Source organism: Pagrus pagrus (assembly GCF_965226575.1).
Source record: "Pagrus pagrus genome assembly, chromosome: 18".
NCBI lineage: Eukaryota > Metazoa > Chordata > Actinopteri > Spariformes > Sparidae > Pagrus > Pagrus pagrus.
The window spans coordinates 24,821,857-24,845,627 of record NC_140202.1 but is presented as its reverse complement, the minus strand read 5'-3'; the positions used below and the strand labels follow the sequence as shown (position 1 = coordinate 24,845,627).

General features: G+C 42.5%; 1 protein-coding gene across 6 annotated transcripts in view; it reads left to right on the top strand.

Annotated features, from left to right (window-relative positions):
• LOC311274389 (uncharacterized protein) overlaps positions 1–23,706 on the top strand; it is a 39,204-nt gene extending 15,498 nt beyond the window's left edge. For 3 of the 6 annotated variants that reach the window (XR_014624755.1, XR_014624756.1, XR_014624757.1), the window contains 3 exons: positions 11,370–11,455; positions 12,602–12,676; positions 20,830–23,706. Coding sequence is in view for 1 of the 6 variants with exons in the window: in XM_084382037.1 (XP_084238163.1) it covers positions 12,602–12,676; positions 20,830–20,975 (221 nt within the window). In the remaining 5 variants the exon portion in view is untranslated. Of the gene's footprint in view, positions 1–7,367; positions 7,589–11,369; positions 11,456–12,601; positions 12,677–20,829 lie in introns of those variants that run through there. The other 3 variants (XR_014624758.1, XM_084382037.1, XR_014624759.1) reach the window with 2 other exon arrangements.
• The last annotated feature ends 65 nt before the right edge of the window (positions 23,707–23,771 follow it).

Sequence of the window (23,771 nt, the reverse complement as noted above, 5' to 3'; positions counted from 1 at the left end):
GTGGAAACAGGAGTCAAGGCGAGTTCATCTGTAAAGGGTGATTCAAAAAGGGCTGTCGACGAGGCAAAGGGGATTTAAAACACGTAAAATAATAGTTAAAGGATAATGAAATAGAAATAATAAAGTTTTAATGAGGCTACAGTGCAACGCAGGTTTAATAAAGGAAGTGCAGTAGAGAGAAAACATCCAGAAACACAAGGAAACAATGCAGTCCCATCTAAACACAGCTTCGTCGTGCAGATGTTTATGCAATTAACACACCTAATCCACTTAGGACTTGGGGATCACTGCAATACCCAGGGCAGGAAAATCCAGCTCTGCAGTCAGAATAAAATGTTGGCATTTTACGTTTCCGCAAAACATGAATACGTTCAAATATGAAGAAGTCATACGTATCATATCAACGTTTCTACAAGCATGAAACCCCTGGATATTTTAAACGAGACGTCTGGACGTGTTTGTGGCGACATAACCCGGTATTTTAATCTAATCAGACGCAGACAAAACATAAAATTCAACCCGCAGCTTAATGAAATGTTGAGTGTCAACATATTTGTGGTTTGCATAAACGTAAGTTCCTTCGATTGGATTGCAAAATCAGAAAATACTGGGAGTATACTGACGTCATTGTTGGTTTTGGTCTTTTCATAACAAAGAAAATAAGAGAAAGAGAATAACACCAGCTTTAATCTTTAATATAAATTAGTGTAATAATGTGATAATGCGCTCATTCTCCTTGTTCTTAGTAGAATTGGCAACATAATTCTGCCTGCTGCAGCTGTCTGATGCTGACTAATACACACTCTTTGTTATTAAAGTTTTAAGTCACGTCAACAGCTTCTTGCAAATGCTTGAGAATAAAATAATCAGTAGTATTGTCCACTTCATAGTAAGCAAGAAGCAATAAAAGGCTTAATGTACATTTAGTCATTTACAGGCACTTAAAAAGAGTTAATGATAAGCTTCAATTGGTAACCGGCCAAGATATCAATAAAGAGTTATTTCCTTTTGTAGCCACACAGCAGCAACAAATCTCGCTTTGTTCCCACAATATGTGTCCATTGTTTAACTCTGTTTACTCCACACAGGCTGCTACACAGTGCGAGCCACGTCTGGTAGAGTTTTTTCTTCCTCCAGCTCCAGTTAATGCAGAGGCTCTGGCTTCTGAAGGGTTAAAAATCTTCATGCGTGAATACGGTTTCAGAGCGTGATGATCGCACCCAGAGGCCTCCTAGGCAGCTCTGTCTGCCGAGCAGCCGAGGCTGAGACGGGCAGGCACTGCTCCCCCATTCATCACTGTCAAGTTGAATAGAAAATTAACAAATCCCTTAATTAAAAGACCTCTCTAGACTCTGCTGTGTGTGTGTGTGTGTGTGTCCGTGTGTGTGTGTACGTGTGTGTGTGTGTATGGCACGTGCCAGCTGCACTGCTACATTGTGCAAGCCTCAACAGCCTGGCACAGGAGACACCCACACAGCACTCCCTTTCCATGCAAACATACACAGTCTCAGACACAAACAACAGCCTACCGCACACCCCTGCCATCCCCGTCGCTGCATTAATTGAACAAACTGCATAATGCGGCCGGCCGGAGGAGCGCTTCATTCTGGCTCTCGGTACGTCCCCAGACACAGAGCAGGGGAGGGGAGTCAGTTGGGGGCTTTGATCCCTGACCTCTGCCTCCTCTCTCTTGGGAATTTAGGGACTGCATCCCTAACGGTCCGTCCATCTGCACAAACGCACTCACACACCTTCTGCCGGGCCCCCCTCTCAGACCCGCGGCTCCTAGAGTCGACCCAACCCCAGACACGTGTCACTGTCACCAGCAGCAATGGGGAATGCTAAACAAGCCAAGGTCAACCTGAAATTAGGGGGTTGTCTTTCGGCCTGTCAAGTGCTTTGTCACGACCACCGGCTCCCTGAATGCGGCAGCCCCACTATTACTTAGCTGAGAACTCCACCCCTTCCTCCTCACACGGGCTCGGCATTCATGTATTCACACACACACATAAACACAATCTCCTCTTGACATGGTGGAAGTGGTGGGACTGAGAGGAATGTGGACCAGTGTCCTCAGAGCCGGAGACCCGAGAAAAAACCTAAATGAGCACTTTAATATTAATGTGTTGTATGAAATGTTGAATATTTTGATATTTTTGGCTACGATTTTGAGAGCCGGTTTATCATTTAAATAAATTCTCTAGCAAAAATGCCAAACATTTCCTGGTTCTGGCTTCTCCTGTGTGAGGAATTTCTGCTTTTTTCCTTGTTTTATATAATAATAAACCGGATATCTTTGTTTTGATCAGACAAAGTGAGCAATCTTCCGTTCTAGGAAAGTGTGTTGAACATTTTTTAGTATTTTCACTCTTATTTCATTTACTATTTAAGTTAATAGGTCAGATTTTAATGCGTAAACAAACATTCAGGAGAACAGTAATTACATATTGATCAGAGCTGCACTGATTCATCTAATAATCAATTTGTTGTCAAATATTAATGAGTCATAAATCATAAATACTATTGTCTTGAATCCATTTTTATAGGTCGTCTTGTTTGATAGAGCTGCAACGATTAACTAATCAACTATTTTGATAACAAATCAATCAGTTTGAGTCATTTTTAGGGCAAAAGAGTCAAAATTCTCAGCTTCTTAAATGTGAATATTTGCTGGTTCTTTTCCTCCTCTGAATATCTTTGGGTTTGGACGGGCTGACCCGATTTTTAATCATCCCATTGGGAATAAGACTAAAAAAAACAACCTAACCTAACTTCACACAACCTATTGTGGCTGCTAAAACACTAAAAGCACAAAAGGCCCTCTCTAGAGCCGGTGTTTGGTTTGTCCGTTCTGAGCTACCATAGAAACATGGCAGAGTCTGTGGAAGAGGATCCACTCCCTCCGTAGGTACAAAAGGTTTGTTCGGAGGTTATGTGATTGTAATTATGAATATTATATTACATTGCTTGCCAATAGATCCCCCTGAATCCTACACACAGCACCTTTAATCCATTTTCAATGTGTGGCTGCTTCACAAGATCACCAACTAACCCTAAAGTAATATATAAAAAACGCCAGCGCTGGGTCAAATATATATATATGACGCCACAGAAAGGGGAATTTTTAATCCAGTGTTTTTTAAGTGTGTTGCAAAGAACCTTGTAATACTTTGTACTACTTTAGAAAAGTCTGCAGTCTATAGATTGCATCTATTTATAAGGAAGTAAAAACTCTCCTGGGGGAAGTTGCTGTAAGCAAACTTGCAGAGCAAGGAGAGCAGCGGAGGAGGAAGAGGAGGAGGAGGAGGAGGAGGAGGAGGGAGAGGGAAGTTGCAGGCCCACGGATCAGAAACTTGTTTAACTCACCCAAATCTGCAGAGATTAGAGCGGGAAGTGGTCAAAGGGTTTAGAGTGTATCGGTACAATGGGGCCGAGAGGATTAGAGGTGGATTCACTGAGCCCCTGTGATGCCCTTCATCTCTGGGGGTCCACAGCCAGAGCACCTTTGTTGGGTTAACTAACGGCACTTCCCATGAACGCAGTGAACAGACCAATCCCTTTTTAATGATGCAGGGAAAATTCCATTGGCCCCTGATTACCACAATGCTTTCGAGAGCCGCCATTGTCCCACACACCATGTCGAGCTTTTAAACTGTGCAGCCAGGCGAGTGCACTGCGAGGCGTTTGAAGTCTGCTTGTAGTGTTTTTTCACCCGGTGGAAATAACCTTTACTAAGACAATGCTGATACGGGCACCTACTTTATGGTTGGAGCATAATGCTAACACTAGCGCTGCCAGGGCTTTAATTGCTGCTGTGGCCACCCATGTCTGAAATATATGCAGTAGTACGGAGTTTAATGGGTTGTAACATGGCGCTATAAAGAGGTTAATATGAAAGGTAGAAGGTTTGGTTGTAACAGTTCATTCTTAAGAGGTCCCACTCTCCTGGAGCTAACTAGCTTGCTGATAGCTTCGTAATAGTGGAATTATTTCTAGTAATCCACAGAGAAAGTGAGGTTGTACTTACGCACATCAGTGCTTTGAGCTAATTACTAATGTCAACATGCTAAGATGCTTACACTGACAATGCTTAAACCCCTTACGTCCTGGAGAAAAACCCACTAACACCCACTAACATCTGGCTTTTGTCTTCAATGGGAAACTGGCAATCAATCCCAGGTCGAATGACTCTGTAGTCGTCTGGAAGTTTTGTGCCAATCAAGTAAATGTTGAGATTGTTCACCTGGAAATTGAAATCTTTGGCCTGTTTGTGTTGCTAGAGAGACTCATTACTGGAGACATTAGGATTCATCTAGTCTGACTCACTGGATGTAGACTGTCGGTCATTTGGATATTTTCTGCTTTCTGCATGCTACTGTTTTAAAATCCCAGTCGCTACGAGAAACAACAACAACCTCCACATTAAAAATGGCAAGTTACCATTGACACTAACCTGCTCACGGATGGTGCAAACTTAAACAAGCTAGCCGCTGTATTTTGAAGGGGCACTGATGCAAACAAGCCAAAGTGTTTTCCCAAATCGCAGAATAATAATAATAATAGGTGCAGCCAGATCTTTATTCAGTGTTGACACAGTGCTTAAAAAAGGTCTGTCTATGCAAGACTACTTTTCATGGCCATCCATTGTGTTCTGGACCAGAATGATGCACCAGCACACTGGCAGACAAACATGACTTCCTTCCTACCTGTGAATCCGCCCTTTGATTAAACCGATTGAGTCTGATGTACTGTAAATATTATGCTCTGTTTGCTCTGTGCTAAAATCCTCAGAGTACAGTCCTGTTTGTGCTCCACCGCTAATATGCAGTAAACTCGGTGCTCTTCTACCTCACGGACCATTAGATCTCAGAGGCAGATGTGTCTTGTCTCATATTAGCTCATGCTCGGCTGTCTCTTGTGATCTTTCAGCTATGCAGCTGCTGTCATGTCTGCATTCCCTCGTCTCGCGTTCGTCTTCCTGAAACTGAATTACAAGGAAACTGCACACTTACAGGCAATAGATACAACGTATTACAGGTCAAGTTGCCTGCATGGCTGGATGGCAATCACATTCTCAGTGTGCACGTGTGGTCGACAATATATGTACCTCCAAATCTAATGATGCATTCGTGCCAGCTGATTGTGTTTGGAGTCAGAGTGTTCAGGTTTATACTGTTTGAGAACAGAAAAGAGGCTCAGAGACAGTTTTGTATTTCTTATTTCTGTTTATTAAGCTTCCATTTATGTCTGATTTGTGTTAAAATCACCTCGTGCTGCACCTTAAATTATTAAACGTTCAGCCACACAAAGTGCTCTGCTAGCAGTCCAGATAGCTGATAAGCTGCTCAGCTGCAGCATGTGAACAACCTTGCAAGAAGAATTACCTCAGTCTGTTCAAATGCAGGTGTGGTCCGACTCTTCAGTAGCAACAACGCGCTGTGTGCCCGTGACATGTAGCTACAGCACAAGTTTGTGTACTTTGTTTCTCGTTCCCTACGGTGTAACAGCAACACTCAGCCTGTCGGCTTGCTGTCAATCAAACACACACACCGACACACCCCTCCAGTCGGCTGAGACGAAAAGAAGCATTTCTGGTATTTCCCCAAAGACCTTTTTTCTTCTTTTTAATAACAAAATACTATTAATAATACATTAAATAAACATGTTTTGGGATAAAAAAGGGGGATGACCGCTTGTGATTTTCCAGTTTTATTGGACATGTTGGTGTGCAGGATTGTTGGTGTGTAATATCTCAAAGCTTGATATTTTGTCGATTTTGGAGGCCCCTTTAGACAAAAGCGGTGTTTCCACCATCAAAACCACAAAATATAATGTCAACAACAGAAGTATCTAAAGAAAAATCCCCTCCTGCTTCTTTTTAACTGGCTAACGTCATACTCACTGGGAAAATGTAAACACAGGCTCTTCCTGTCTGTACGCAGACCCGGTGGCAGGACACAACTAAAAAGAAGTAGATGATCTTCTCGCTGATGGTCTTGATTGCTTATGTAGGTCATATAGAGGCATCGGTATTAAACTGAGACTTTTATAAACATCTGAAAACTCCTTGTAGTACCTTTAGATGTTCCCAGTTGTGTTTTCCTGCACCAGGCAGCTCACCTGACACTATCACACTGAAACATCTTGCTGCTGTGAATACCGCCCGTCTGTACACCTCAGGCGGGTTCAGACAATCAGTGAGAGTGATTTGCTACCATTAGCTGACCCACTATCCCATCTGCAGAACACACACACACACCAACCAACCAGTGGACCCATGTGCAAGTCGGGACAGGCCTGGCAGTGTAATGGTTGATACCACACAGGACCACAGATGGGTCCCCGCACAGTGGAGCCGGTGGCTGGCGCCGTGGCCTGGGCGCTGGCCAGATGGGCCACCCTGAGAGAGGCTCAGCCTGCCGGGCCCAAACAGGCTGATCTTATTACTGCGGGCCAAGACTGGAGTCTGCTTACACACACACACACACACACACACCATCATCATCAGGGGAATCCACATTATTATGCCTGACCGTCGCAGGCTGGTTTCACCCTGTTTTGTGTGTGTTCTCACCTGTAATGGCTTGTCAGATGTTGTCATTGGTGTTCAAACCAGACATTTCCAGTTCTGTGTGGGTTGATGAATGAATTCTGATCTGAAAATGGTGCCTTCTCAAGTTACTGAGGATGAGGGAATGCTGGATTTGCAACCAACCACGTGTGACATACAGGCCATGAGGACCAATACTGAGATTTTTTTGTGCCGTTACTTGGGATGGCTTCCTGTATTATCTCTTATCTGTAGTGCTGTTTATCCATCTTTATTGTTACACTGTGAGAAATCAGCCCTAGAGAAGTCTTCTTTCTCTCGAATACAATGGATCTAGATGATACTGGCTCAAAATGACCCGGTTACTTAATATAATCCACAGACCTCATTGTGAGCAGATTCATATAGGAACTGTTTTCTTTTCAACAGACTACACTCGCCAACTGTATCATCCGTGCATCTACTCATGGACGTGTAAACATTAACAGTGTCCTCCTTGGCTGAGCTGCAATGTTAGTTTATGCCGGGCTCAGACTACAGGAGTTTCAAGTGATTCGACAGTAGTTGGAGAAATCCGGCCTGGGACCTTGGTTGGTATAGATGTTCGGCCTAGATGTACTAATGTTACTCCAGCAAGTTGTTGCGCCATAGTCTCCGCTTTGTTTACATCACGTGAGGTGGTGCTGAATTCAACATCCCTCTGGGCTGATTGCAGTGGATTCAGATCACCTGTGTGCAGGGTTGGGAGACTGGCAGCTAATTAATGAGTGAAAGCAGTTTCCCATGCAAACACATCCACGAGTAGATGCACGCTTCCTTCTGCTTGGCGGAAAAGAAACAATAGTTTGTACGTGAAATGCTCCCAACAAGGTCTGTGGATTATCTTGAGTAACTGGGTGATGATTTCTGGAAAGACATTGCTGTTGAGGTTTCCAAAAGTGTTTTTTTGGGCGCATTGTGGAACACAAGTCGAGTGCCATCTAGTTCCATAATATTGGAGAGAAGGCAGACATCTCTACAGCTGAAATATATAAACAGGTAAGAGGTAAAATATTTATTTTTGTTTTTGGGGTGAACTGCCCCTTTAATGTTGTGTACTGCTTCCTCCCAGTATGTTTTGAGTAAGGAACCTATATCTTGTTAGCTGTTGACCACCACTGGCTTATATTAAATATCTCATAAATATCATAATAATTTAACAAGCCTTATTCTCACTGTCTTGTTTCAACGTCCGTTCAAAAAAACATGAATTCTGCCTCATGTAATCCGAATAGCAACCCTTTTTTTTTTTTAATCAGATCCTTAAATGTTGATGAACAAAACTCTAAAAATGAACTTGAGACTTTCACATATGGACGAGTGCTGCTGAATGTGAGGCCGAGTGTTAGTGAGAACATCCTCCGTATGCTCCGTAAAACAGATCCCTGGATGAATAAAAGTTTCAGAAGCTGAATTTATTTTAGATCAAAGGTCTGACAGCAGTGCTACATTCCTGTCAAAGTGGAGTATCGGAGGGTAGCAAACATCGTCCATATGGAGTCCTATCTGCTTTCACATAATGGTTGAACTCCACGTGCGGGTCATGTGCAGTTATTTTGTGTGTTCGGTTGGTGTCATCTGCCGGGATGTTTTTTCTGAATTTAATAACAGTCAAGAAAATAGATTAAAACTGCATGAAAAGAATGAATTGATTCAACAAGTGGATTCAGTACAGACACTGAAAATGGCTGAATAGATACAACACAAGCATTTTGGTGATGGCGTTATATCAGCATTAGGATTTAGCAGCATGGCTCTACGGATGGCAGGGTCACGGGTCGGTCCACCGTTTGGGTCCACACAGAAATATCTCCACAACTACTACTTTATACATTGCACAGATATTTATGGTCCCCAGAGGATGAGTCCTACAGTTTTGGCGATCCTTTTACTTTTCCTTCAGCACCTATGGATTGCCATAACATTTTGTGCATACATTCATGATCTCTTAGCAGAATTTAGCATGCTAACAGATTAAACTCAGTGAAGATTTGCTACTTTCAGATGAAACTCGTGAGCTTGTGGTGACAACATGGGAGGTCGTGTTGGTGTTCTACTTTGCAACGGCGTCTAGAAGCCACTGAGGCTAACAAATGAGCAAGCTAGCGAGCGGGTGATGTAATGCAGGAAATGCAACGAAAAACAAAAGATGAGGCTGCCGTAAAAATCAATATTTTGTTCAGACATGTTATAAAATTATGAAGAAAAGCTCCATCTGAGTAAATTTACGATATACTAACTTACCATCCACTGAAAAGTGAACTTCCATGGCCTTCACCATTTCTGAAATTGGCAGCAAACGCATCAAAACTTGTGAAGTTTCTACTTTCGAGGTCTTGAATAAACGTTAACACGTCCCCATTGGAAGGTAGCAACTGTTAACATACCTGGTTAGCATCATCATGTTAGCATTGTGATTGTGAAAATGTTGCAATGCTAACGTTACAGAGCCTCCCATATGTTGTTACACTATTACTGTTGTTATTATCAGTTACAGTGACATGAATCGTGATTTAAACTTGAAAAAAAGAAACAATTTAATAACATTAATACAATACAATTTAATACCACAGATAAAGAAATGTACACTGTATAATAATCATTGATTTTCAGACTGCGTTGTACCTTGCAAACAGTATATCACTGCCACCTCACTGTAGACTCTAAGTCATGATAAGAATTGAAACACAATCATTAAAAGAGGAGATTTTTTAACCGAACCTTGTGATGCATGAAAGGACAAATGTGTTAAATAAACCGAACAAAAAGTGCAATAAGAAAAACTACCAAATAAAAGATAAAAGCATTCATTTCCTCTGTGTCTTTTCAGTTTTTCATCTAAAGAAAAATATTCATTTCGACAGGATGACAAGACAGTGTAAAATATATTTTAATCTGTTAAATTAATTGAAGCAGTCGTGTCTGAACTTGTAATTACAGCGTACAGAAGCTTGACTGGCCAATTTATGATTAAAAATGTGAGCTGCTGTCTTCTTTGCTACATTTTGCAAATGCCAAATCAGCTGTATTGAGTTGTCATTCACTCCAGCCTTTAATTTTTTTGCAGCCACCAATAATAATGACAGACTCATATCTGAGGAGCAGGGCTTAATGTTGCCGGCTGCCAAAAAAAGAAATGGATTCCCGTTGCTTTAGTGTCAGCCACAGTAATATAACCCGTCCTGGTTTTTGTCCTCAAACTGACAGCTCTGGAACAGGATGAATGAGAACCATCTCCCAAGGTCAAGGTCACGGTTTGGGCTGATTTAGGGCTCGGAGGCCCTTTTCTTATTGTCAGCCAGCGTCTTCATTTGAAATTCACACAACATAAAGTCAGGTTTGACTGGCAGCATGAGGAAGGCACGTGGGGGTTGTAATAAATTCACAGGAGCGGAGCAAGATGGATGGATAGGTTTTCTTACTGAACGTTGATTTCCACATTTGGGTGATTAAGTTTATTATTTGAGCCCGCGGCTACATTAGCATGTGATTATCCCGGGTTTCCTACGGAGGGGAAGCATATTTAACTTTCTGAGAACAAAGGAGCATCGCGGTGGTCACCTGAGTCTCTTCATGGATGCAGGAAGAAGAAAAACAACATGGAAAGCGTTCGGCGTGGTTGCTTTGGCCTGGGACTGTGTGTCTCCTTTCCCTCTTTTCTCTGTTTTTTCCCCCCCCTTTTCTCTCTCCATCCCCTAGCAAACATTTCTCCCCGACTCTTTTGTTTGCCAAGATCCGGGTTACCATGGCGACCAACTGGCGCTTTATGAGCACCTCATCCCTCATCTAAATATTCCTAGTTATCTATGGTAATGAAATGCACACACCATTATCTGGTTTAATGAAATACACTCCATTGTCTATGATTAGAAGGGGAAAAGCTGTATTTCTCTGTAGTCTTGTGTTGCTGCGGCCGAGATAACAACTGCACCACCGTTGGAGCTGTGGGCTCTTTCAGACTCCTTTTCTGTTGTGAGCCTCAGACAATAAAGAAACAATGTCCAGTTGCTGTGAGCAGCCCTGCTATGCAGCTTATGTGCTACAGTTGCTGTTTGATTGCCCTAATTGGCCTGTCTGCACTCTCTTTGCCTGGTGATGGAGCCGCCGCCGCCGCCGCTGCTGCTGCTGTTGCGAGTTCTGCCTCCAAACTAATGCAGCCCATTAAAAAAAAAACAGACACATTACGACAATAAAATCTTTACATATTCCCTCATTTCGACACGACTGCAACATAACAGGCTGCAGAGGAGCCGCGCTGAGAAAGCAGAAATAGAACATCATTATCTAACAGTGTCTGAATTCAGAATATTTGCCTCTTTGTGCGTGAGGAAAGAAAAAAAAAAAAGACTGATCCACTCCTACCCATACAGCACTATTCATCTGTGCTGTGGTTTTCCACCGTCTTTGAAATCCCTTTGAAACATCAACAGCATCATAAAACAGATATACGGTAAAAATGTGCATCTGATATCGCTTGTTCTCCCCCTCAGTGATAAAAATGAAAAAATGGAAACAACAAGCGAGTGTGTGCTTCTTTTTTTTTTTGTAGGAGCGCATCTGTGCGAGCGTTGCCGGTGTATATTTCCAATTCAGGCCGGGATAATATCTGCAGATTGGGTGGTTAAGTCACTCTGCATTTCATGAGCCAGTCCTGTCACTAACAGTTATCTCCTCACTGCCCTCTGAGGAGTTGTCTAGGTGAAATGATTCTCTGAAGCTCTGAATAATGCATGAAATTACGTAATGCAAATGGAGGCTTTATTTCCCCTGCCTCTTGCAGACGCCGGGGTCCCGCTGTATGAGAACAGCAGAGCAGAAACGGCGGGAGTCCCCTGAGTAAAGGAACTACAGCAGAGAGCGAAAAAGGTCAGCGATAAAAAAAAAAAAACCCGGGGCTTCTCCTCTCATGCAGCTTTATCAAGTATGAGTTGGGAGTTATTGCAACGCCGCACGGCAGAATTGCAGAGCAGGGCGTTATTCACAAGGCTATCATGGGAGGCTTATTGTGTGGAGGCAGTGAAATATTCATTAAGCAACAGCCTGGCTGGTTTCCACGCCGCCTGCCTGTAAACAGAAGCCCAATCAAATATAAATAATAACAGGGAGACAGGAGAGCGGGCGCTGGATTCTATCAGATGAGAAATGACACTTGCCTTATATGCACCAAATTAGGCTACACTAAACTGTTGTCAAGTCCCTGCTTCAACAAGTAGATGAGCCTTCCCACCCTCTCTCCTCTCGCTGTGTAGTGGGTAGACCTGAATGGCATTAATTGCCCCCTAAGATGACGGGCAGATGAAAGTGAGGTGGTGGTTTTGCTGTGGGACATGGGGGCCGGTTACAAAGAGAGGCTGAGGACGGCTGGCAGGTCTCACAGACTTCAAAAGCAGATAAAGGGCCTTTTTACACAAAGGATCCTCTTTTTTTTTTTTTGCTTAATCTTCAGATTCGGGGGTTTATTCGTGCCAGCCTCCTCGCCTTTGTCCACTTTTGTGTCAGGTTTTAACGCCAGAGGATTAAATTGCTGTTGCGGAAATCATTGTTTGTGTTTTCTTCCGACCCGCTGCCTTCCATTGTCCCGTGACATAATCGACCGCTCTCTAACAATATGAGAGGTTCATCTCTCTCCTTTGGTGAGAAATGAACAGCGGATGGATCTGGTCACCTTGTTTGTCCGAGGAAACAGAGGCACAATATGTTGTTTTGTTTAGGTAGAGTGCTCTTAACTCTTTAAGTAGCTTCTTTTAAAAAAAAAAAAAAAAATGGGGACAAGGAGGTCTTACTTGGAGGAGCCTCAGAGAAGGGGAGAGAAAACACTGAGGTGGCTTTGAATACAACAAATGTGAGGCTGTTTTTCTTTTCTCTGCAAACAAAGGAGGTCCAACCGGAGAAAATCGGAGCGAGAACGCATCGCACATAATCAGAACTGGCAAAAAAAAAAAAAAAGGTGCTTTTACACACAAAGAAAACCTTGGGAAAAAGCGAATTTTTCCCTCTTTCTTCTTCTGTCAGGTTCTCTAAAGTCGGGCAGATATACCCGCCCGGACCTTCACCTACAGCCCAGATTCCTGTCATTCTCCAGTGAAGGTATTGGTCTCCAGCCGCACAGCCAGCCCTCCATCTGCCCATGAATAGGACCAGTCACATTTCTGATAGCATTTAATGAAAAATCCACCCGGGCTTTGGAGGGGAGGGTGGATATGGAGGGAGGGTTGAGTTGAAGAGGAAGGGGGGGGGGAGGTTGCAGAGGAGTGCTCAACAAAGAGTGCCTTTCACTGGAGTGGAAAGCCTAGATTGCTCCCTCTCCCTCCCCGCTCCCTCCTCGCTCTCTCTCATTTTGTCTTTTTTGATTCAACATCAAAAATGTGCCAAATGACTGGGCAGAAACCCCCAGAGGTTTTTCAGTGGGTGTGTGTGTGGAAAGTGTCACACAAAGGGACAGGTGTCTCGCGGTTTAAGGTGGCAGCGGTGAGGAGGACACAAAGGTAAAAGCAAACAATCGGTGAGGCCTCGGCGAGGAAGACGTGCTCCTGAACTCAGCCAGTGGAAGAATCTGGAGCCGTTTCTGCATCACGTATCATTCAAATACTGTTATACCTGCACATATATCACTACAACTTTAAAGAGTACACCTGGTGTTAGTCTTTATTTTTCTTTTTGTCAGCAATACCCATGAAAAAAACAAGACTTCCCTTATCAGCCTGGGACTCTCAGCCTCCAGTGGTTCTCTCTGACAAATAAACCTTTAAAAGCAGCTCACAAATATACGCTTTCATTATTTTATGAGGTTTCATTATTTCCTTAAACAGTTGGGAACTGCAGTCTCTGGCAAACAGTACTCAAATAGAAGTAACTAGTGCATCTGTTGAGGACTATTTTCAGCTGTGGATTGACACACAGTTGGTGCTCCAGTGAATAGTGACTGTACTCTCATAGTAATGAAGGAGTATGTCACCCGGTGCAACAGTGTTGTGGCTCGTTGGAGCTCCGCGGCACAGAGGAGTAAGATATATTTAATCTCTGTAAACAGATATCTTCATATGAATGTAGAATCTGCAGGCGAAGGACGAGATGCTGGTTTCAAAAGCTTCTGTTTGTTGTCTGTTTGTAGTTCGGGTATTATCAACCAATCATGTTGGAGCAGGATTTGGTTGCGTGCAGGTAAACAGTCCGTGTGGAGAGTAGGGATGTCTCGATATCAGATTTTCACAACATAATTATTGTGGTCAGACGATTTCACGATAACGATATCGCGATATCTAGATCCTTAATAACTTGTGAAAGGGCAACCAGATGAACAAAAGATGCACAAGACCAAACAGTTTCGCTGGATTATTCAGACTATATTATCATTTATGTATTAATAAAAAACATTTTTTATATCAGTGGAGAGCCAGAAACCCCGAAACATCGGCTGTTACCAAGATTGAGATATATCTGGCATTGGATCCACAGACGTTACTTGTTTGTAGCATCAGTTCATTGTTGGTTTGGATTTTTCATGCATATATTAATGAAAAAAATCTCCAGACTTCTCTTTTAAAATGATTTTTCTGCCTTCTGGTTGCCCGGAAAGAAGCAAAATGCATTCAAATAAAATCCAAAACACTTCAGACAACAGTCTTACACAGATTAAAGTGCCTAATGTAATTTTAAAATGCCTAAAACGCTGCCTTGGTCCGTGTAACAACCCAGATTTGTTGTGTTTCTGCACATGAAGTACGTTCAGTAAAACTGTCTCACTACATCCATCTGTTTTTTCATTTGAATGAATTATTCAGGTGTGCAGGTTTTGATGTGTATATGTGCATGTTTATGTCAACACACACTGACTGTAGGGTGACAGGGAGGATGATGGCGTTGACTGCCTTTGTTGTCCTCGCTGATAAATGGCAGTTTAAAGGTTAAATCTCAGAATCAGTTCAGGGCTGACAGTAATTTATGTCCTGCAAAGACTAATAACACTGTTGGATGCTTGTTTTACAAAAAATCTGTTGATTTTGAGCGCATTTTTGTCAGATACAGTTTTAATTTAACAGTGTTGCCGGACATAATTCACAGTTTCTCGGGGCTCTGGATCCAAACGAGAAAGACGTGTGACTGTGCAGCACTGACATTGTTGACAGAAAGAACCAGGTCTGATGACCCAAATCAGATTTGGTTCCCGGCTCGCAGGAATTCCTCAGGGGGGCAAAGAGAGGTGTTCTTTTTCTGTGAATGCATGAGCGAGTCTGCAATACTGGATGACGACACAGTCAGGACATCTTCCAGCTTCTTCCTCCTTCACACTCCATGCACAACGCAACAGGTGCGAAACAAACCCGGGGAAATCTTTCCTCTCCTCCTCTGACATCAGATAACAGGCCGCTGCCCTCGCTCATTTCTCATTTCCGACAGACGGGACCCTGAATGTCTTCAGCATACTCTGCCGTCATTACCAATCTCTAGCTTTTGTGTTTTTTTTGTTTTTTTTATCAGTCAGAGCAAACAACAGCCCGCTCTTGTTTGAGTTTGCTTTTGTTCCCCTTTAAAAGGAGGTCAGCCAGACTAAAAAACTCTCATCTCATTTGCTGCCGCAGCCTTTAAGCGGCCGAGTTTATCCTCATTCAAATCACAAACAACCAAACCTCTGAGGGCTCGTTTTGCTAATAGAACAGCACACATTGTCTCTCTTCTCTGCTCATATCTAAAATGTTAATCAATACCCTGAGAGCTTGTGGCTGGTCTTTAGAGGAATGTGCAACAGCGAGCTGATCAAGAGTCTTCACAGTTTCCCCAGACGCTCGTGTTTTCTTCTCCTTTCTGTTTTTTTTTCTTTTCTCATCTTGCTGAATGGATGGCTGACTGGCTGTTCTTTTGGGGAACCACACAGCTGAAGGGTTTTGTTGTGGAAAAAAACTGACACCTTCTCTCACAAGATGACTCATATCAGAAAAAACAACAAAGGAAAAACACAGTAGGACGTGCTTTCAAGATAAGGTGTGCTTCCAAAACAGAAAAATCCCGCTTTAATAAATAAAGATACCAGAAAATAACCAGCAGAATCAGTAAAGTAAAGAAATTCAACTGTCAAAATGAGAGTTGTGACCCTTCACACAGATTCTGGTGCATTCCCTCCTGCTGTGGGCGCACACATTGGTCTTTGTCTCTTCTGTTTCACCCTGCTTCTCCTGCTCTGACTGTATTATCAGTACATTTTTATCCACCTGTTTAAGGAGTTTAACCTACGGATGAATGCAGCAATATCAGGTAATCACAACACGAAGCAGAAGTAGATGAGGTAGTTTAGTTTTGACACGACGCTACCCCCTTTATGAGCCGTTTTTACTGAATATTTTAGAGCTATTTAATAATAAACGATAAACGATAGAGTAATGCTTCATTATTCTCAGAATGGAAATCCCTTTTTCCCATTGAATTATATAATAATGCCATTTGGGTTATACTTTCTACTAAATCTTCCAACAGCCAAGCTTGTATTTGTTCTGCACTGCTTTACCGGGATTTGAATACGAAATCGGAGCAGTTGACATTTGTTTACATTCATTATAAAAGGTTTCGTCTATAAAATGTCAGAAAATAGGGATTTAGATATCATTTAGGTAACGTTTAAGTCGCCTGCTTTGTCTGAACCACAGTTGAAAATCCAAAGATATTTACATATAAAGATATTAAGATATTCTCATTTGAAAAGCTGGAAGTAGAAGGCCCCATATATATTTATGTCCAATGCCCAATGTCCGCTACTTGGACAATAAACAATGAACAAATGCCTCTTCCCGCTATAATAAATGGTCAAAAGTAACCACCATAACATCGTCACTGTCCTCCATGCTGCTTTCTGCTGTTACCTGTTTTCTGGCGCGTTCATGACATCGAGGAAAGAAGTCCATTCCTTATTTTTAGCTGGTTTACTTGCGTTAAAAAACGGTATAGGATTCGTCCTCTGAATCTGACCATCAGTTCATTATTTTAAGGAAATCCATCCAATAGTTGTCGAGATATTTTAGACCAAAGTGCAAACACTATCTCTCGATCAAAACAACACGAAAGACATTTGCAGAGTGTTGTGTGGGCAGAGTCTTACAGAGAGGAGAGTCTCTGGTGAGTGCTGCGTTGAGTCAGAGGCTGACCTGATTGTAAACACATGGGCACACACACCCTCGGTGCGTGCCGTTGCTTGCTAGCTTACAGCTAATGTACGATAAAGTAACCGGGCTGTTTGGGGGGAATAAGCACATTCACAAACCATTAAACAACCATCTATATTATTTATTTACTCTGTAAACGTAAACATGTCAGCTCTCGCAGCTCTGCGTGTGTTCTCGGTGACAGTAGGAAACCCCGGGTGATGAAGTTATCCGCCTCCACGTGTCCCTCTGCTGCAAGAACATACAGATGGTCTCTTTCTGCTTGTTGCTCCTGAAAATCATCCATCCTGTAATCTGTCCATTAATCACAATCATAAACGGCAGGTGAACAGTAGGCTCCGGTAACTGTGCACCGCTGACAGCTGGATAGTATAAATGTTTAGAGGGCGGGTTGCCGGGAGGGCGGCGCTGGGTGTTTACTTGTTTGTGCAGGGCAGGCCAAACCTTAACGGACACAATTTACTGAAAACTCTCCAAAAAGAAAAAAAAATGAGGCTGCTTTATGGTGCAACTGGGACACAGAGTTACAGTTGGAGGGGGGTAAACAACTGTGTAAGGGGGCAGATTTGCCCCTGCATGTAAACCACTGAGGAGCCCGCAGTCCATGTGCACGTCTGAATGATGATTAACTGTAATTACCAAAGCAGTACCTGGCCTGCATGCCAGGAGGCAGCCCAAGATTAATGGGGCTCCGCTGAAAACGGAACAAAAGCTCACATTTCCGAGGTAATGAATCGCTCTGGTACTAAGGCGTCTTCACATGGTGCGCCCGGGCCCCCAGGGAGGTTCATTACAACGGGAGGAATAGATGGATCCTCTGCAGCATTTTCAAACAGGGAAAAAGAAGCAAAGCGGGTGAGCAGGAGGAAGTCTTAAATCGTCCCAGACATCCTGGTTGCTATAAGCGCAAGAGAGATAAACAGCCTCCTCAGCGCTGCTTAAATAGGTGGTAAACATTACACAGCAAACCAGCTTGTTTGCCTTGTCTCCCCCGTACACAAGGCGTTTAAACAATAAAGCTCGGCGTGGCGCAAAAGTGGCGAAGTCGTAAATTTGACTGGATTGATGGCTTCAAGGAGCAAAATCTCTTTTTTTTTTAAATAAAAGGCTTTAACTGAGGTGACATTATCTGTATTAAAGGAAGCAGGTTTCATTCACACAGGAAGCACACAGTTTTGTAAAAAGAAGCCTGCAGGGCAAAGTTTTATTACAAGTGTCTCCTGTTATAAATCACTGTCCGAAGGAATAACCGGCAGATTAATGGTGACGTTACTTTTTACAATGTTCCAGAGGTTAATGTATGGTTTTTGAAAAAATGAATGACACAAAGCGGAAGACAAGCCACAGGACAATGTGTGAAAAAGAGAGAGCGAGATTGAGCATTAAGACTTCTGCAGGACGGTGATGAATGGAAGTGGGCATCAATTATTGGAAGTCAAACTCCTCCAGGCAACAATGAGAGGATTTACAGGCCTTGACATTTTTCATGCCCTTGAACATGTTACCTCCAGATACGTAGGTCGATAGCGAGATGAAATACAACCTGACGGGAAGGATTTAATGATTCCAACGCACACACAGGCCGCATATTTCTTGCCCCATTAAGTTACGTAAATACTTGAAGGAAACACAAGTCGAGGCATGCCCAGGTTTTAACATCCCGCAAAAACCCAGAAGTCGTTTTTTTTTTTTTGTTGTTTACAAGCTTCTAATCATGTTAATGACACTGTGCTCCCGTACAGGCCGTTCCTCAATCGATCACACAGACCAACATAAAGCGACAGAATTTGTGTCTGTGCACGTCTGACGGAGATGAAAGAGATGTGAGATTCAACCTTTAAACTGCCATTTATCAGGAGAGACAACAAAGGGACTCAACGCCATTATCCTCCCCGTCACCCTACAGTCTCCGTGTGTGAACGTAAACATGCACATATCATGTACACATAAAAAGCTGCACTGCTGAATAATTTATTCAAATGTAAAGAAACGGGAGTGTACATTATGGATGCAGGCAGACAGCTTTACTGAACATAGTTTACGTGCAGGAACATAAAAGACATGGTTGTTATGAAGGCAGCACCAGTGTATTTACCGGATGTGTTCACTATTTAAATCATTATATTACTGTTGACTATTGTTAAAAGTATTGTAGCTTTTTCCTTCTTTCAAAACAACCACCGGAAAAAAGAAAGTTTGGAAGATGATGTCTGCAGATGTTTAATATTTTTCTTTTCATCAACAAATCCCACGAAAAGACCAAAACCAACAATGAGCTGATCTGAAAGAAGTTTTGTCTGCGTATCCAAAGCCTGATAGATCTTATTACATCATTGTCAGCTTTAAAAAAACAGTTTGAAAAAGGAAAATCAAAATCAATGCAGCCTGTTTTTGGTCCACACATTCTTCTTCCTTTTCAATATCCGGCGCCTACCTTACCGACAATGCAAGGTGTTATGCTAGTAGCGGCTAATGTAGCCTCACAGTGAGATGAGGAGCAGATTTATTTCATTTTCAGACTTCCAGTCTTCAGACCATTGACTGCAAATTTGTCGAATATGGACAAATTGTAGCTTCTAGGTCTGAAAAGGTGAAGCCAATGCTGTCTTAAACCTGCATTCTTTCTAATGACCAGCAGGGGGCAACTGCACTGGTCTGATTGTATGTAAGCTTATGAGAAAATGACCCTACTTCTCGCTTGACTTATTACCTCAGTAAACATGTTCTTAATGAGTTTAATTCTGGTCCCATTTAGAGTAAAATAAATGATAAAGCAGGATTATGATTCAGGGCGTGGCTACATTGTCATTTACGAGCCGCTACCATGGCGTGTCCTCAGGTTCTCAGTCAGATCCAATCCGGAGATCCTCCTCAGCTCCACCTTCTCTTCCAGATGTGGTTACTCCTGGCTCCAACGGCCAAGTCTTCAAAGTGGTAATTCACAAACCAATTGATGACATCACGGAGGGTTTATACTTGCTTCAGACTCGAGCATGACATTGATCGATAAATGTGTTATTTGCACTGATCCCTCAAATGTTGTTGTTTAGTAAACTTTATTGTCCTGACTGATATCAGTGCACTAGAACCAACTTTACTGGGAATATAATAATTACAAATAATTACAATTACTGCTTTGTGATCTCTGAAGAAAATATGGTTTCATATCGGACAGCCTATATGCTGATGCCGATATAGCTGTGATAGGCCAACCAATATATCGGCCGGGCTCTGCTTCTGGCCCGACCGACGCTTCCTGGATTGGCATCACTTCAGGCAACTTATCAGATTTCCTCTTTTGAACATGAAGATGAACATGGCACCGTTTATTATGACTGTCCCACATTCACCGTCCTGCTTCTGCAAATACTCACAGTGCATCAAATGTGTATGAATCCACAGCTGAAAATAGTCCCCAGCATATGCACTATTTATTTCTATTTGATAAGCGTTTGCTGGAAACTACAGCGCCCAGCTGTTTTAAGGAAATTACTGAGCCTTTTTCTAAATGAATGTATAATAAAGATTTACATAATGCTGTAGAGACAAACTAAAAGCAATGTTGGCAATTACAGAAATGGAGGTTTTTCTTTAATCATGGGGAACTGAATGGAAACATCACATTTAAAACCTGTAGAAGACCTTTTAAATATGGCTAGAAATAAAGAAAGGCTCACGCTGACCTATTCATAAACTCTGATATTTCCCTTTGAATGATCTCATTAACATAAAAACTTGTGAATTCAGACAGCAGTATGAAAGAGGACTGTTTAATCTTCTGTAAGTCTTTATTTCTGAAGGTGTTTAACAGCAGATAATCAGAGATGAGTTCGTCAAGGGGACACAAAAGACTTCTCTCCTGCTCATTTCTTAGCAGTAGATGCTCCGTAACCAGGAATGACAGCGTGGACAAAAGACTAGACGTTAATTTATCTTCCCTATATGACCCTGATGCAAATGAGGAAAATGAAAGCAAGCAATCAATTCCCTAATTGGGTTTGCGCTATTTTAACGTGTTAAGGGGGCCTCTGTCGAGATTAAAGAGAAGGTCAATTTCTCTTTCTGACAATTACTGTATTCATTTCACAGAGCAACAAAAGGAATCCAGCCGACGGTTAGGAAGTCACCGCAGTGAAGCAGATGCCTCCCCCATTGTGCGAGTCCAACATCAGAACATCTTGTTGATCTCAGTCACCACGCTCATTAAGACACAACTGTTTATACATCTACATTAAAGTCAGGGTGTCTGCAGGTATCAGATGTTAAATTAAATGTCTTTTAAGATCGTTTCAAGATAACAAATGTCGACTTTCATGCTGAAAAGCTTGACTCTTTTTGACAAAATGAAATTAAAAGATGGATAAATGAGATTAAATGTTTATGTCACGATATCAGAGGTTCACTTCACGATTATTGCAGCCGAACAGATTCACATTAACGATATTATTCAGACAATCAAATCTATCTTTAACTTTGTTTACTGTGCGTTTTGTCTCTTTTATGGCAAAAGAAATAATCTACAAGACCGAACATCTTCGCTGGATTATTCACACTGCCTGAAAAACCCTCCCTGCTTTAAAAACAGCGAGACGAGCACGGATAAAAACAGTAAAGAACAGATATTTCTCTTGTGATATAACCAAAACTAATCCAGCTTTAGCAGAAAATTGTGTGTTATGAAGGACATCACTCACAGCGAGCAGATGATTGAGGAAAAACGTTTTCAGGGGCCTTTTTTAAAAAACTTTAAAGATGTTCCTGCAATAATTTGTTGGAAATGAAGCACAAAAATGAGGTGTGTTGCTCCAAAACACACACTCGGCTATGTTTGAAGTGTCATTCCTTTTAAAGAGGACAAGCAAACAGCAGCAGCCCTGCTGGGAAGGTTATGAAGTTCACACAGAGGCCTGTAAGCTGAGCGGCTGCAGGGCTGCAGCCGAGCATTTACTTTGGCTTGCCGAGAAACAAATCAGACTGTTGATACAGAGCGTGAGTCAGCTACTCCCTCACGTCACATCAATAGTTTATTTAGCAGCGGAGGGAAACCACAGAATTAGAATAAAAATTAGATTATGTGTCCCTGCGATAGCAGCAACGCATTCAATTACGCCAACTCTAAACTTCTCTTGAGGGGGAGTGGGGAGGATTTTTTTTGCTGCATAGCAATATATCAAGAAGCAAAAGAGTGGGAGAGCAACATGTCATGTCTGCTGCTTCATTTTCTGTTTTTTTTCCCCCTTTCCCCTCCTGTTGGGAGGGAGAGAAAGAGAGAAATCTGCTAAAAGCTCTACAAACCAAGCGGCCTTTTAACAAGATGCACTTAATCTTCCTGCTGTTTGCTTTAGTTAAGTGAGGGATTGGCTTCGTCCGGGCTCAGAGTGGCGGGATGTTGACTCCAGCCGGTTTGTGAACCCTCACCTCTTATCAGACTTTATCTGCATTTGCACAGGTTTTAAGCCAAGCAAAGCCAAGCAGACCAATAAGATTAAATATATAGACCCCTGTTTTGCGAGTTGGTAATGTATGAACCGCATGTCCCAGTGCTGCCTATGGGTTCACCCAGAGTTCATGTTGTTAGTATTACAGGCCTTTCATGCTCTCAAATCTCACACAGATCAAAAGGGCTTTGTGAGGTATGCCACCATCAGCCAATTACTGCTCCATCTGCGAGGTCAAGACTAAGCACTTTTCACAGCTAAACGCCTCGACTTTTTTTCCCTCCACCGCTCCCGACCTCATTTTTAGGTAATTATTCAGCTCTTTGGGAAGGTTTTGTAATTCACACCCCACACGTTGCGTAACAGGAGTCACAGAGAGTGACCTTGGACTGCTCCAGAGTCAAATAACAAACCGGCTGGGCTTCAGCGAAGAGGGATCTTACACAAATCCCACCCACATTAACGGGCGAGGAGACGCAGTCAGGAGGATTGGAGCGAGGTATTTTAGGATTAGAAGAACCTCGCTTTAGATAAAACCTCTGGGACAATGGTTACTTTTCAGGTGTTTAACTGGCACTCTGCTCTGACTCAGGCCGACTGCAGAGGGCTTCTCGCTCAAGGACACTGCAACAGGATACACAGCTGCTGCCGGGGTTAATCTGCTGATAGCGGGACAGCGACCGCATAGTGATTTCCCAAATTACACTCAGTTACATTCTCAGGAATCTTGCTTCAGCCTGACGCGGTTTATCACGAAGCCGACTTTATTATTCTCTGTCGTGATTCATATCCGTATGTACTGCTCCACCTACACCAAGTCTTTGGTCCTGTTCTGTATATATATATAAATATATATATTAAAGGAACAGTTCTCCCAAAAATGGAAATTCAGTCATTACCTGCTAACTCTCATGCGGATGGAAAGTCAGGTGAAGTTTCATAGTCTACAACCCTGCAGCATTTATATGTACTGTTTGTGTCTCGCTTCTGGTTTAAATGTTCTTAACCGTCTGTCTTGTCTTGTTGTATTTTAGGAAGCCTTTTTAAGACCAAGGCCAGGCGACTACAGATGAAAAATAGTAATGAACTCATGTATTAACTTGTGTTTTCTTCATTTGCACTGTCCCTTCTTAAACTAAACTTAAAGTAGCATATATATACATATAGCTCGTCCGGCGTAATCCAATTCTCCAGAAGCCCTGAGATCCCAAATTGATTTGAAAAGATGTTCTTTATATCTTTGAGCTTTTAGCTTAGCAGCTACAGAGAAGATTTCAGCCTCAAAAAGGGCGTAAATAAGGTCCTTTCAAATCAGTGTCTCGGGCCATCCAGTTCAGACGGCCCTCAAGCAGACTTTTGCTGCATTCATGTGCTCCTCGGATGGCACCACTTCACGATCTTGGAAGTCGTTCTTCTGACTTCAGTGTGTTCATGTGTGTCAAGTCAGAATATGGGAGCAACACGGACAATGTTTTGTATTTTAATCGCTTCAGCTTCAGGTTAGGTTTAGGATTACAAACCCTGACCTAACACAAACCCTCACTGTAGTCAGCCTGTCATTTCGAATCCAGCCTTCAGTGGGTTGATGGTTTT